General features: G+C 37.0%; 1 protein-coding gene across 3 annotated transcripts in view; it reads right to left on the bottom strand.

Annotated features, from left to right (window-relative positions):
* LOC310934377 (cGMP-dependent protein kinase 1) overlaps positions 1 to 13,139 on the bottom strand; it is a gene marked incomplete at both ends in the record, with an annotated part of 169,169 nt that overhangs the window by 51,258 nt on the left and 104,772 nt on the right. For all 3 annotated transcript variants that reach the window (XM_083898089.1, XM_083898087.1, XM_083898088.1), the window contains 2 exons: positions 1,869 to 1,932; positions 9,977 to 10,082. In XM_083898089.1, coding sequence (XP_083754215.1) covers positions 1,869 to 1,932; positions 9,977 to 10,082 — 170 coding nt within the window. The remainder of the gene's footprint in view (positions 1 to 1,868; positions 1,933 to 9,976; positions 10,083 to 13,139) is intronic.

Raw genomic sequence — 13,139 nt, 5'->3', positions numbered from 1 at the left:
GACACACACACACACACGCACACACACGCACACACAACACTGACAAAAACAGCTGCTCGACACACACACAATGAAAGCCTCAATGTTCCGGAGCACAAAAGATCAAAAGAGTAAATGAGAATATGTTTGCATAACTAAGTTGTGCCTGAGAAAACATCAAACGAAGCGAAGGGGAGCAGATTTGAAGTAAAACCAAGCGGTGTTGACACGTGTCACACACTAAATGACGAAAAACATCGCAGGTAAAACAACATAGCAGCGATTCATCTGATTTTATTTCTTTTTTTATTACGCATTTTCCTGGTAGCCATTAATTCCTATTTGTTTCTACGCGACGAGGATCGATGAGCTAACTCCCCCCGAAACTTGACTTTTGTAATCCATCATCCCACACAACCTTTCTAAAAATTGATATTGTTCTTATGAGCTAATGCCGTCCAGACTCTTCTAATCAAGCTGCATTTACACAAATATGAGAATTTCAAAAAGGTTTCCAGGAAGATGAAATGAGTGGAAAAACTACGCATGGCGTAGGTAAAGATAGGAAAATACAATGAGATCACACCAGAGCAACAACAGTCTGGTAACTGGAGTGAGGTACTTTATAAACTTCTCAATCTGATGCACCAAAGTCCATAGAGAAAACCAGTGTTTTTAGCCCACAGGAGCTTGTGGTGTTCTGTTGTCTCATTTGTTAAATTTGTGTGTTTGGTCAATTGGAAACAAAGGATTTCAAACACAGACAAAAAAAAAAAAAATCACACTTTTGAACTGGTGAACACTGATGAAGGCAGCAGTGGATCAACAACTCCTGCGTGGCCTGATTTAAAATTGCCGATTTTCTCTACGGAGTTTGGTGTGGGTGGAAAATGTTCTTGTTTTGCAAGGCAAATGCAAACTTCACTTCCCAGTCAGAAAATAACTGCCTGATGTAGAAAAATAGCATGTTTTTATTCTCGAAATGACGCCACCTGGTGGAGAGTAGTCAACAATATCACTTACACCAAAAGCCCAGATTGACATCCAGATATAACGGAAATGTGTGTATGGTGAGATCGTAAATTGCATTTTTGAATGGTTTTCAAAAGCACATTTTTGGCGCTGAAGGGTCTGAGTGTAACACTTTTTCGTACACAATGGATTTCAGCCTTACTGAGGGAGCTGGAAATAAGACGATGAAATTATAATTCCAAAATCATCATGGTGTATCCTCTGGCAGCCATGTTTACGCTGAGCATCTCTTCAGCAGGTCTTCAGGAGGAAAGATGCGCTCAATGTCTGTGAAAGTTGCTGAATATGAGTACAACCACACTTCAAAACCCCCCAAACTATGCCTTCAACGTTGTACTTGTCTTCCTCTGTCTGTCTCGCCGCTGTAACGAGTGAATTTCCCCACTGTGGGATCAATAAAGTCAAATCTAATCTCAGTTAATCTCATCTTCTCACCTATTTTCTGACAGTTGTGATGCCACCATACACACACACTGTGTTCCTGCTTCAGTAGATCACTCCACCACACTGAAAAGGTGAAAACATTCCCAGATAAGGATCAAAATGGATGTCACCTCCACAATAATAATAATAAAAAACTCCAAAATGGATTACTCTCTTCTTTTAACCCCCCCTCCGAGGCCTGAAATGGCTCCTGAAAGCAGTTGAAAGTGAATTCCTGGGCAGGTTCATGCTGCTCTTAGCAGGTGGACCATTTACTCGGGGCATTACCACACAGAGCACACGCTAAAGAGCAACAATTGTTCCAAAATCCCAACTGTGTGCACTCTCGGCGCCGCTAATGAAATATGGAAATGTGTTAAGACGCGTAGAGGAGGCTGCAGATGGGCAGACACTTTGGATATAAAGGCACTTACCTCTTCAAGGACGTCAGCGAGCTTGCTCAGAATGTCGTCCTGGAGGCCATGAAATGTGGGAACGCTGCAGGGGGACAAAAAATAAAAGAAAGTGCCTTTTGATAAAAGGATACAATTCATATTTACATATTAACTCTTATGCAGCCTAGAGTTCTTCATCGAAAGTGCAAAATATTTCCTGTTTTTTTACTTTAAATGGTCAGATTAACACAATAAATCAACATGTTTTTACGCATTTTAAACCTCTTAAATGATCATTTTTAAAGGTGCCATATGTAAGAATGTGGCCAAAAACGGTTACTGCACTGAAATTCAAAATACCGAGGTCTTTTAGGTTTCGTTTTCTGACGTAACTGGCAACCCGTGGTTGCTCGGCAGCTGAGACTCTACTGACTGCAATGACTGGTAGATGGCGGCAGGTGGCGCCACATGCAAAAAAACATGCATCAGTTTGTTATATGAACATTATTCCTGAGTCTCTGTGACATATTAGGAGGATTTTATGGCCATATAGCTTATAGCTTATAGCTTTATTACATAATGTACCTTATGTAATGTTACTTAGTTACACAATAAGAAACAATTTACTACATGATGATGAGATTCAGCATGGGATTAAATAAAAAAAATACACTCTCATCGCCTTAAGTACAAAAAATGACGCATCCATATAAATTGCATAAACGTGTATTTTTTTTTTTTCTTAACCAACATAATTTGCGATCATAAAACACAAAATGTACACATTTTCTGCTATTTGCGACACAACACTGCCACCTGCTGGATTCCCAGAAACATTACATCTACGCAAAATAGTAAAATGGGTCAATATGATGTTCAGAATGAAAGCATAATACAATGTAACGCATGATTATATGTTATAATGACTTGGAGGTTAATATATATGTGATTATAATGGGTTTTAATGGGTACGTTTTACGTCGTCAAGGTAAAGAACGTAAGTATTTTCTTCACGTCATAAGAGTTGCTTCATTTTTACATTACTGTACATTTATAACTGTGGTAAAAGTATGGCATTTGTTTTGTCATAGGCAAGGAATATTAAAGTAATGCGATCTCATTTTATATAGTAATAACAGAGTTTAAACTTGGTAATGACAATGGAAAACATGGGGGATGAAAACCATCACAACCATTCTCCTGTAAAGGTCTTATATTGATGGTAACCAACACTAATTCATATTAATCAGGTATTACCAGGGCGTTACTTTTGGGAATAACATTGAATTACTGTAAAATTACCTAATTCTCACCACGTGTGTGACCAAACAGCGCAGCTCGCAGCTTGACATTGACTTTGAAACGGTGACTTGCATAAATATAGGCATCAGGAAGAGGTAAAAAAAAAAAATCAATAGTAAGCTGAGTGAGCCGGGCTGTGTATTGTATTACAGTACGCGCAGTATACTTATAAATATTGCAACATAGACCTAGGGCGACGAGCACGGTTACACTGCAGAGCTCTGCTGAGTGAAAAACACCTGCGTTTTGCTCCGTTTTCCTTCCGCGAACACCGTCGGCGTGGGTTAGTTATCGCCGCCCGCTGAATAAAAACTGGCTCAATGTTTATCAAGGAGGAGAAAAATGAATAAAAATAACCCACGCTGCCGGTGACCAAAGGCCTTATCCGACCGTATCATCTCTCTCCCTCTCCCCCTCTCTCATTTTCCATGCTTTATTACAGTAATCTGAACCATCTTGTCTCCGCACCCAGACCCTCGCCACACTGTGTGTGTGTGTGTGTGTGTGCGTGTGTGTGTGTGTTCTTGTACTTGCGGCATACTGAGGACCAGTGAGGCTTTTTAACCAACAAAGTGAGGTCATTTTTACGGAGTGAGGACATTTTGGCCGGGCCGTACTCTGTTTTGATTGAAATCACTTCCTTAGGTTGCTATAACATGCTATACTCAATTTGTCAAAACAAATATTCTAATTTTGGACGACATAGTATAGTATGACCTTTCTGTCAAATTTTGGACCAAAAGGTTTTTTTCAAATTTTTTTTGTTTTTTTTTCAACTTTTGGATGACATAGTATAGTATGACTTTTTTCAAAAAAATGTTTTCACATTTTTTTTTCAAAAAAATGTTCTCAATTTTTTTTTCAAAAAAATGTTCTCAATTTTTTTTTTCAAAAAAATGCTCTCAATTTTTTTTTCAAAAAAATTTTCTCAATTTTTTTTTCAAAAAAATGTTTTCAAATTTTTTTTTCAAAAAAATGTTTTCAAATTTTTTTTTCAAATTTTTTTTTCAAAAAAATCTTTTCAAATTCTTTTTTCAAAAAAATGTTTTGAATTTTTTTTTCAACTTTTGGACAACATAGTATAGTATGGCGTTTTTGTCAAATTTTGGACCAAAAATGTTTGGTCAATTTTTTTTTTAATTTTGGTCGACATAGTACAAGTATTATGTTTTTTGTAAAATTTAGGACCAAAAATTAAAAAAAAAAAAAATCGTAAAAATTGAAAAAGTTTTCCAGCCCCTTTTTGCTCTGAGGCTCCACCTGCAGACATTTTATGGTACAACCAGTGCATACTGCAACATACTGCAACCAGTAGTTCTTTGTAGATGTCATTCATGAAGTAGATATTTTATAATTGTGTTGATTTATAAAGTGGAAATGCCGGTCCTCACTTTGTCAGCAACCCAGTCCTCAGTATGCAGCAAGTACAAGAATGTGTGTGTGTGTGTGTGTGTGTGTGTCACTGCTTCCTATAGCGGAGCAGCTGCGCGGCCGACATGTAACATAATAACTCTGCGCGCCTCGAGCAGTTGAGCATAAACAAGGAAGCTTCTGCTGAAGAAAACACAACTAATTTATATTAATAATGATAATGATAATAATATAAAGCGCTTAAGGGAAAGTGTAGTAATGTTCTCTGTTTAATTACTTTTTCATTATTCTCATTACTTTAAATTTAATAACATAAGTTTAATATCGTATGGGCTTTATTGTTTCTCTCGCACGACGCAGGTTTTATGGTCTTGTTTATTTGCTATGATTTTATTAGCCTCGTTTGTGAGATCTGTAGCTCCGTGAGGCTAGCGTGACCGAGGGAGCGTTTGTGTGTATACACCAGCAGCACAGTGGGTGGGCGGGGACGAGACGCTTCAAAAAAATTTCATGGTTGCTTTCTGCATGGTTGCTTTTTTTTTTTTTTTAAGTATTTTAAACATTTAAACGCTAACAGGGATAAACAACAAAAAAAAACTGCATTCTCGTCGCCTGAAGTACAAAATGTTTCCCATCCATATAAATGTTTTTTTTTTTTTCCTAAACAACATAATTTATGATCATTAAACACAAATTAACACATTTTCTGCAATTTATAACACAACACTGCCTCCTAGTTGATTCCCGGAAACATTACATCTATGTCAAACAGGGAAACGGGTCGATATGGAGGTACCGCCATGTCATTATAACATAAATATGTGATTATAATGGGTTTTAACGGGTACATTTTATGTCGTCAAGGTGAAGAACGTAACTATTTCTTTATGTCATAAGAGCAGAGGTCGGATTTTTAACCTTTGACGAAATAAAATAAGGTGGAAAAAGCATGAAAAGTTGCTTAATTTTTGATTTAATCTAATGTGAAAGTTAAATGAAAAACTCCAGTTTTCACTCGTACTCTAATCTCTGCCTCGCTTTACTCACGCAATGTTTCTGTTCTGCCTCCGTCTGTTTCGACATAAGACAAATCACTTGAGGTATTATTGTTATTATTTAAAACGACACACTCGGAGAGAGTCTGTTTTATATGTTAGTGTGTGTGATTGTGCTTTTTTTACTCAAGAATATTGTGAATTTTACTATTTTCTGCTGGTTTTCGAGTCCCATGAGGGAGGTTTTTAAGGTCAATTCTGCTTCATAAATGTCTCCAGATTCAAGAATGAACTTGGGAAGACAGATATTATCTATTCTGCTCTAGTTTCTAGGAATAAATTATATATATAAAAAAAAGTGATGTTAAACTGTCACAATCACCTTGGGAGAATTTAAATCAATGTTAAAGGGCAGAGGAAAGCGTTATTGGTCATTATGAATGTGCTTTGTGATCACAGTCCATGTCTATTTATTCATTTATTTGAAAGTATATTGACCGGATATGGTGTTTTATCTATTTTATGGCATCTTTGTCTCTATACAACCCATCGTTTAGCGAGCGAAGACCAATTCCAGCAGTTGTGAAAAACACTGCTTTGCGACGACTGCTTTAATTCTACGCCTCGTAGCTCCATTTTTATCTAAGTGGACGCAGAGCGATGACTAATGTCCCACTAACCTTAAAAACATCAAGACGGCGGCGCTGCATATTTAGCGCTCTTTGTCGCTCACACACAGCCCTGGAGATTCCTCCTCTCAAACTTAAAATAAACATTATAAAATAAGGGGAAAATAATGTCTAAGCCTTTTTGACCCTTTAACGTTTGCACGAGCACAACCGTAATTACGCAACGGTTCGTGCCAATCGTAAAAAATTCCAACTGTTTCTGAAAGCTGAGAAGTTGCACGTCAAAGCCAATGAGCGGTTATTACAGTAATTGAGACAAAAACTCCAACAAATGTTATTTTAAATATGTTTCATACTATTCATGTCAAATTTAACACGCAAAATCTGGTGTTTGTGTAAAACTACAGTGTTTTCCTTCAATTTAAATTGTAAATACGCTATTTTGACATGCAGTAAATTGTATATAACTGCCAGATATTCAAAGTTATTATGGGAAAATGGGCAAAAAGCACTTTCTCGCAGGACATTTTCTGGCCCATTTATGGTTAAAATAAGCAAAAAGGACATTTTGAGGCTTAGCTGTTAAAATGTTAAACTTAAGTCATTTAGTATTAACGTGGCACACACTGAAATACTTTTAAAATGAACAGTTTTAGCATTGAATCAACACCAAAAGAGTTCAATATAACACTATTTCAAAGCGTAATTGTAACCTCAACTGAACAGGTGTTAAAATTACTATTTTAATGTCAAGTGTTTCCCATCGTTCAGGGGTTTTATGACCGAAATAGACAGTAAATTATGATAATGTCAGTGTATACTGTTCAAAATTCAAATTTAACACACACAATCTGGAGTTTGTGTACAACTGCAGGGTTTTTTCCTCAATAAAACAATTTTAACATGCAGTAAATTGTAAATAACTGCCATATATTGGAAGTTGAACGACAAAAGCACTTAATCAGATGACATTTTTTGGCCCTTTAATGGTTAAAATAAGCACAAAAAAGACATTTTGAGGCTTAGGTTTTAAAGTTTTAAACTTAACTCCTTTAGTATTAACATGACACACTCTGAAATACTTTCAAAATGAACAGTTTTAGCATTGAATCAACACCAAAAGAGTTCAATATAACACTATTTCAAAGTGTATTTGGAACCTAAACTGAACAAGTTTTAAAATTACACAATAAAACTTAATGGATGTGTGATTTTGAGACAGAAAATGATGATAATGTCTTCAAAATTCAAATTTAACACCCAAAATCTGGTGTTTGTGTACAACTGCAGGGTTTTTTCCTCAATAAAACTATTTTAACATGCAGCAAATTGTAAATAACTGGCATATGTTGGAAGTTTAAAGGCAAAAGCACTTGCTCAGAGGACATTTTCTGGCCCTTTTATGGTTAAAATAAACAAAACAAAAGCAGAGCGAATACGGTATATAAGACAGAAGAATACGTTTTCAACACATTAAGTCGTCATTGCAGTCGTTACATTAGATCCACTTCTGGGAGGAAGAGCATTAACATAATGATCTACACAGTGTGGTTTAACTAATGCTGTACATCTCTGATTTCTGCCTCAGGGACACATTTATAAACCACACACACACACACACACACACTGAGCCTAATCCAAGCAATATGTACAGTCTGTCTATTAAATATTTACTTATTCACAGGAATGTTATGTAAGAGCTGCTGAGAGTCCACGCTCACACGCTCTGGGAAAGGAAGGCAAGTGGTTTCTGTCTCTCTCTTTTTTTTTTCTCTCCCTCTCAGTTGGACAGGTCTGTTGGTCTGTCAGGGAACAGCGTTTTCATCTGTTCTCAAATCTATTTCAGGACTTTAGGTCTCGCGGTCTGCCGAGAGGCTGCTGGAGATACAGCGAGGGTGAGAGTGAGCTTATTGTGACGGGCCAGTGAATGTCAAACGACTCCAGTTTACGGGCGACGGGCGGGAAAAAAAAACACTTTGACAGAAAAACAATTGTGCTTTTTTTTAACGTAACTCGACCGTCGTATACGTAGGATAAACTGCTGTGTGTTCAGTTTTTTATTCAAATCTTAACGAAATATAACAAGAACACTTTATATGGTTGACTTAAATGATCTCAAACATTCTTGTGTTTTTTGGCTTTTAATTTCTAGAATATTTCATCCTTTTTTCCATGCACATCATTGATAACGTATGCCAGGTTGTGTATTTTTTTTTAATTTTTAGTCTATTGTAAACAAGGTTACCTAAAATACTCACACTAACACACCTAAGCACAAAAAACGTCCTCATTGAAACTCATTCAAATCAATAATCAGTATTTCATGCATATGTTTTACCTATTTGGAGGGAACAAATTAGTATTTCATGCATACTTTTTACTTATTTCTTCTCCACGAATTAGTATTTCATGTCCACAAATTAGTATTTCATGCATAGGTTTTACTTATTTCTTGTCCACAAATTAGTATTTCATGTCCACGAATTAGTATTTCCTGCGTACGTTTTACCTTTTTCTTGTCCACGAGTTAGTATTTCATGCGTATGTTTTACCTATTTTGTGTCCACAAATTCGTATTTCATGTCCACGAATGAGTTTTCATGTCCACGAATTAGTATTTCATGCGTACGTTTTTCCTATTTTGTGTCCACAAATTAGTATTTTGTGTCCACAAATTAGTATTCCATGTCCACAAATAAGTATTTCATGCTCACGTTTTACCTATTTTGTGTCCACAAATTAGTATTCCATGTCCACAAATTAGTATTTCATGCATACGTTTGACCTATTTTGTGGGAACAATCAGTACTTCCTGGCGTACGGTTTACCTATTTTATGGCAACAAATGAGTATTTCTTGGCCACAATCACTGCTTCTCCCCCCCAGTGTCATGTCTAGGGCTCCGTAGGGATCCACCGATATGAGTAATGACTAAAAGAGTGGGCTGAATATGCTGCTACTTCCTTGACTTCTATGCTAGAACGTTTATATTTAAATCTGCTGTGGCATGAGTATGAAAAGTATTATGTTAATTTCACCACAGAAGAGATTTTAGGACCTCTGCAGGCGGGCAAACGGAAAGACTCGCGTCCTTATCTAACCGAGCACTCTACGCTAATATCGTGCATCCCTAATTTTGAATAATAAAACCCTTAAAATCATCATTGTTGAAAGCGTCACATGGGCGGTTGAAGGTGCAAATGCACCGACTTGTAAAAAGCTGTATTTTTTTGGGTCAAATCACCATGAAGCAGTGTTTTTGTAACTCTAAGCACACACAGGTTCAGCGGAGTATCACGTCTGAGAGCAGGTGAGCAGACCTAGGAGCAATTTCTATTATATCCTCCATGAAATGAAGTAATGTGATAATAGTGTATCACATTTAATACAGAAAAGATGGTGCTATAATTGTTTTCATAATTGGCTTGATGAAGACCAAAGTGGCTGAGACGCACAGAGAGAGAGGAGGGATGACAGAGATTTCTAGCATAATTGCATGTCATGCATCTTCGTAACCGACCGCTGGTCCCCCTCTGTTTTTTTCCGATGAGTCGTCCTTTTATCTTGTTCTCGCGTAGGCAAAAATAACACGAGTCTGACAAAGTCCTTTTAAGCGATAACGGGATAACGCAGCTAAAGAGGAGGGCTCTGTAACAGTGAGAGGGATGTTCATGGACGGCATTAAAGGTAAAGATCGTCAGTGACGCGCCAGGATTCAGCGGCAACACGTGAACATCTCATGACGTATTCCGCTGAATTAATTTGCTTAATGAAGCCATCGCGCTTTCAGATCCAACCCCCCATCTGTCTTTCAGGGACAATAAAGGCTCGGGGCCGAGAGGTTCCTCACCTTTTCAGGAACTCCATATACTCTGTGTGCTTGATGAGCCCCGTCCTCATCATGATGGTCTGGAAACATTGTCGGTCGATGGCCCACAGCTTCACATTTGTAAGAGCTGGAAACAACAAGAGAATGAATACACATGAGCGACGCCATCAAAGATCTCTTTTCTTTTTCTTTTTTGCCTGCCCCCCCCCCCCCCCCCCCCCCCTTCCTCATTTCCTTCCAACTGGCAAACAGAATAATAAAAGATACAGTATATAAAAGCTTTGTACACGCACAGTATGAATATATAATGAATCATACAGATATCATACGCACATAAAAGCATCTGATATTGACACCGGGACGTGAGCGGGGTCATAGTTTAGTAGCATGTGTGGGTGAATTTACATGAATACTACTAAATGTTATCCATATGTTCTCTCTAGTGGTTGATCAGGTCAGGAGAGAGGAAGTCCACTAGTAAATTTACAGTTTACAGTATATTTTTTATTTACAGTATTAGTATTTCTTGCTTTACCTATTTTGTGTCCACAAATTAGTATTCTATGTCCACAAATTAGTATTACACTAGTAAATTTACAGTTTGATATCTTCTTTACAGTATTAGTATTTCTTGCTTTACCTATTTTGTGTCCACGAATTAGTATTCTATGTCCACAAATTAGCATAACACTAGTAAATTTACAGTTTGATATCTTCTTTACAGTATTAGTATTTCTTGCTTTACCTATTTTGTGTCCACAAATTAGTATTACACTAGTCAATTTACAGTTTGATAATTTTTTTTACAGCATTAGTATTTCTTGCTTTACCTATTTTGTGTCCACGAATTAGTATTCTATGTCCACAAATTAGCATAACACTAGTAAATTTACAGTTTGATATCTTCTTTACAGTATAAGTATTTCTTGCTTTACCTATTTTGTGTCCACAAATTAGTATTACACTAGTAAATTTACAGTTTTATATTTTTTTTTACAGTATATGTATTTCTTGCTTTACCTATTTTGTGTCCACAAATTAGTATATGTCCACAAATTGGTATTACACTAGTAAATTTACAGTTTGATAAAGCATTTTTACAGTATTAGTATTTCTTGCTTTACCTATTTTGTGTCCACAAATTTGTATAACACTAGTAAATTTACAGTTTGATATATATATATTTTTTTTACAGTATCTTACTGTAGTTTTGCAGTGCAATATTATTTTCCAGGATTCTTTACTTTGTTGTCTGTAAATTTGCCGCGCAATCAGTGGCCACTTTATTAGGTACACTGTCATTAAGACACATTAGTTTGCCATGAAACACATGGCAGCGACTCAGTGCATTTAGACCGTGTAGACTTGGCTGAGACAAGTTCAAACTAAGTATTTGAACACTGCATTGTTCTTGGCGCCAGACAGAGACAGACAGACAGACAGACAGACAGACAGACAGACAGACAGACAGACAGACAGACAGACAGACAGACAGGCTGGTCTAAGTATTTTCAGAATCTGCTGATCCCACTTGGATTTTCAAGCACAACCATCTCTAGAGTTTTACAGAGGATCAGCAGTTCTCCAAGGACTTGAACTAAGGTGCAACAAAACCTAAAATATCCTCAACTAAGGTATGAGGGAGGCCATCTCTGAAGGTAATAAATGTCGTATAGATGAGCTCTGTACCTAATAAAGTGGCGGTAAATGTGCATTTACAGGATATTGTTTTCTTCTTATACTGAAATCTTTAATACATATCTTGTAAAACGCTGCCGTGCTTTAGGGTTTATGTGAAATGGATCGACTGTATATATCGTGACAGCTGTCACTGATCTTTGTCTCAGTGTTTGGTCGATGACACGAGTTTCTCCGTCTCAGGAGTGTCGTGTCAGAGAAGACAGTGTAGAAAATTGCCTATAGGGCCCCCTATGGGGGAGGAGGAGGCTGATAATGACTGATTATATTAGTCTACAGCAGTCAGTTTGTGAGGGTGATTGACGATTGATGACCGTCATCAAAAACCCTCAAACTCAACAGTCCCCAACAGAGAGGCCCAACCCTACTGGAGGACCCCAAACTTCCACAAGGGCTTGTTTTCTCATTTTTTAATTCTAGAATAATAGATAATTCAGCATTTACTTTAGTTGTGTGACAAGAAAACAGTAAAGAGACGTGAGAATTTCTGAATTTCTCAAATATAAAGCTCAGGAAATACTGTCTTAGAGCTCTTGATGATAACAACGCTGTTTGAATGTGTGATTAACAGTGAAATTAAAAGTAAATAATAGAACAATTTAATGTTCAACGCTGCTATTGTTGTTTGTACTATTATTTAGGAATGAGCCGATATATTACTCAGTATCGGTATTGGTCCGATAATAGTCAAAATCACTGGATTGGATATTGGAAAGAGAAATTTTTTTAAATCTGACACAAACCGAACATTCTATACATGTTTTAGTGTTTTAGCTGAATGATGTTTTGGACTTTTTTAAGGGAGTAGAGTCATTGTCACAGAGTTGGAGAGTTAAAAAGGTTTGAATTTGGTAGCACAAATGTGGTATAACATGATCGTATTGGACTGATATTGGTGTCTGCAGATATTTCAGGTTGTGTTACCGGTTTAGGACACAAAAAGGTGATACTGCACCAACCCTGTTGTTGTATTTACAGCAATTAATATAATTAATTACTACATTTAAATTCTACGTGTGTATTTCTTATTAAAGTGCCCATGGTTGGTTGAGTTGGGTATACACATATAAATATAGACTCTAGGTTGGGAAACACTGCTGATAACAGAAGATTTTCAACCCCGCTGGAAAGTTGAGAGAAATCTGTCCCACAACACAAGCGTTCCACAAAAAGACGGCGCTAACTCCCACCTCAGCAGACACATTCAGCAGGAGACGTGTGGGAGACGCGAGGGAAATGCCAAAAGGAACCAAAACGTGAGCCAAAAACAGCATGGCTGCCAGCAGATTTAATTGAATACCTTACACGGATGACTTGTTTCAAGTCACGCCGAAGCATTTTAATTGGCTGAAGGTCAATAAGTCTGATTCGACTTTTTGTACGAAAAGCCCTTGAGTCCCTGATTGCTCTTTGAGATAAAAGGTAATTGTGCTCAGAGTTTGACGACAGTAAAAAAAAATTCAGAAACAATCACGCTGGTGTTTTT

This window comes from Microchirus variegatus (genome assembly GCF_963457635.1).
Source record: "Microchirus variegatus genome assembly, chromosome: 11".
In the NCBI taxonomy this organism is placed as follows: domain Eukaryota; kingdom Metazoa; phylum Chordata; class Actinopteri; order Pleuronectiformes; family Soleidae; genus Microchirus; species Microchirus variegatus.
The sequence above is the reverse complement of the archived record's forward strand: the minus strand, read 5'-3'. Positions and strand labels throughout refer to the sequence as shown.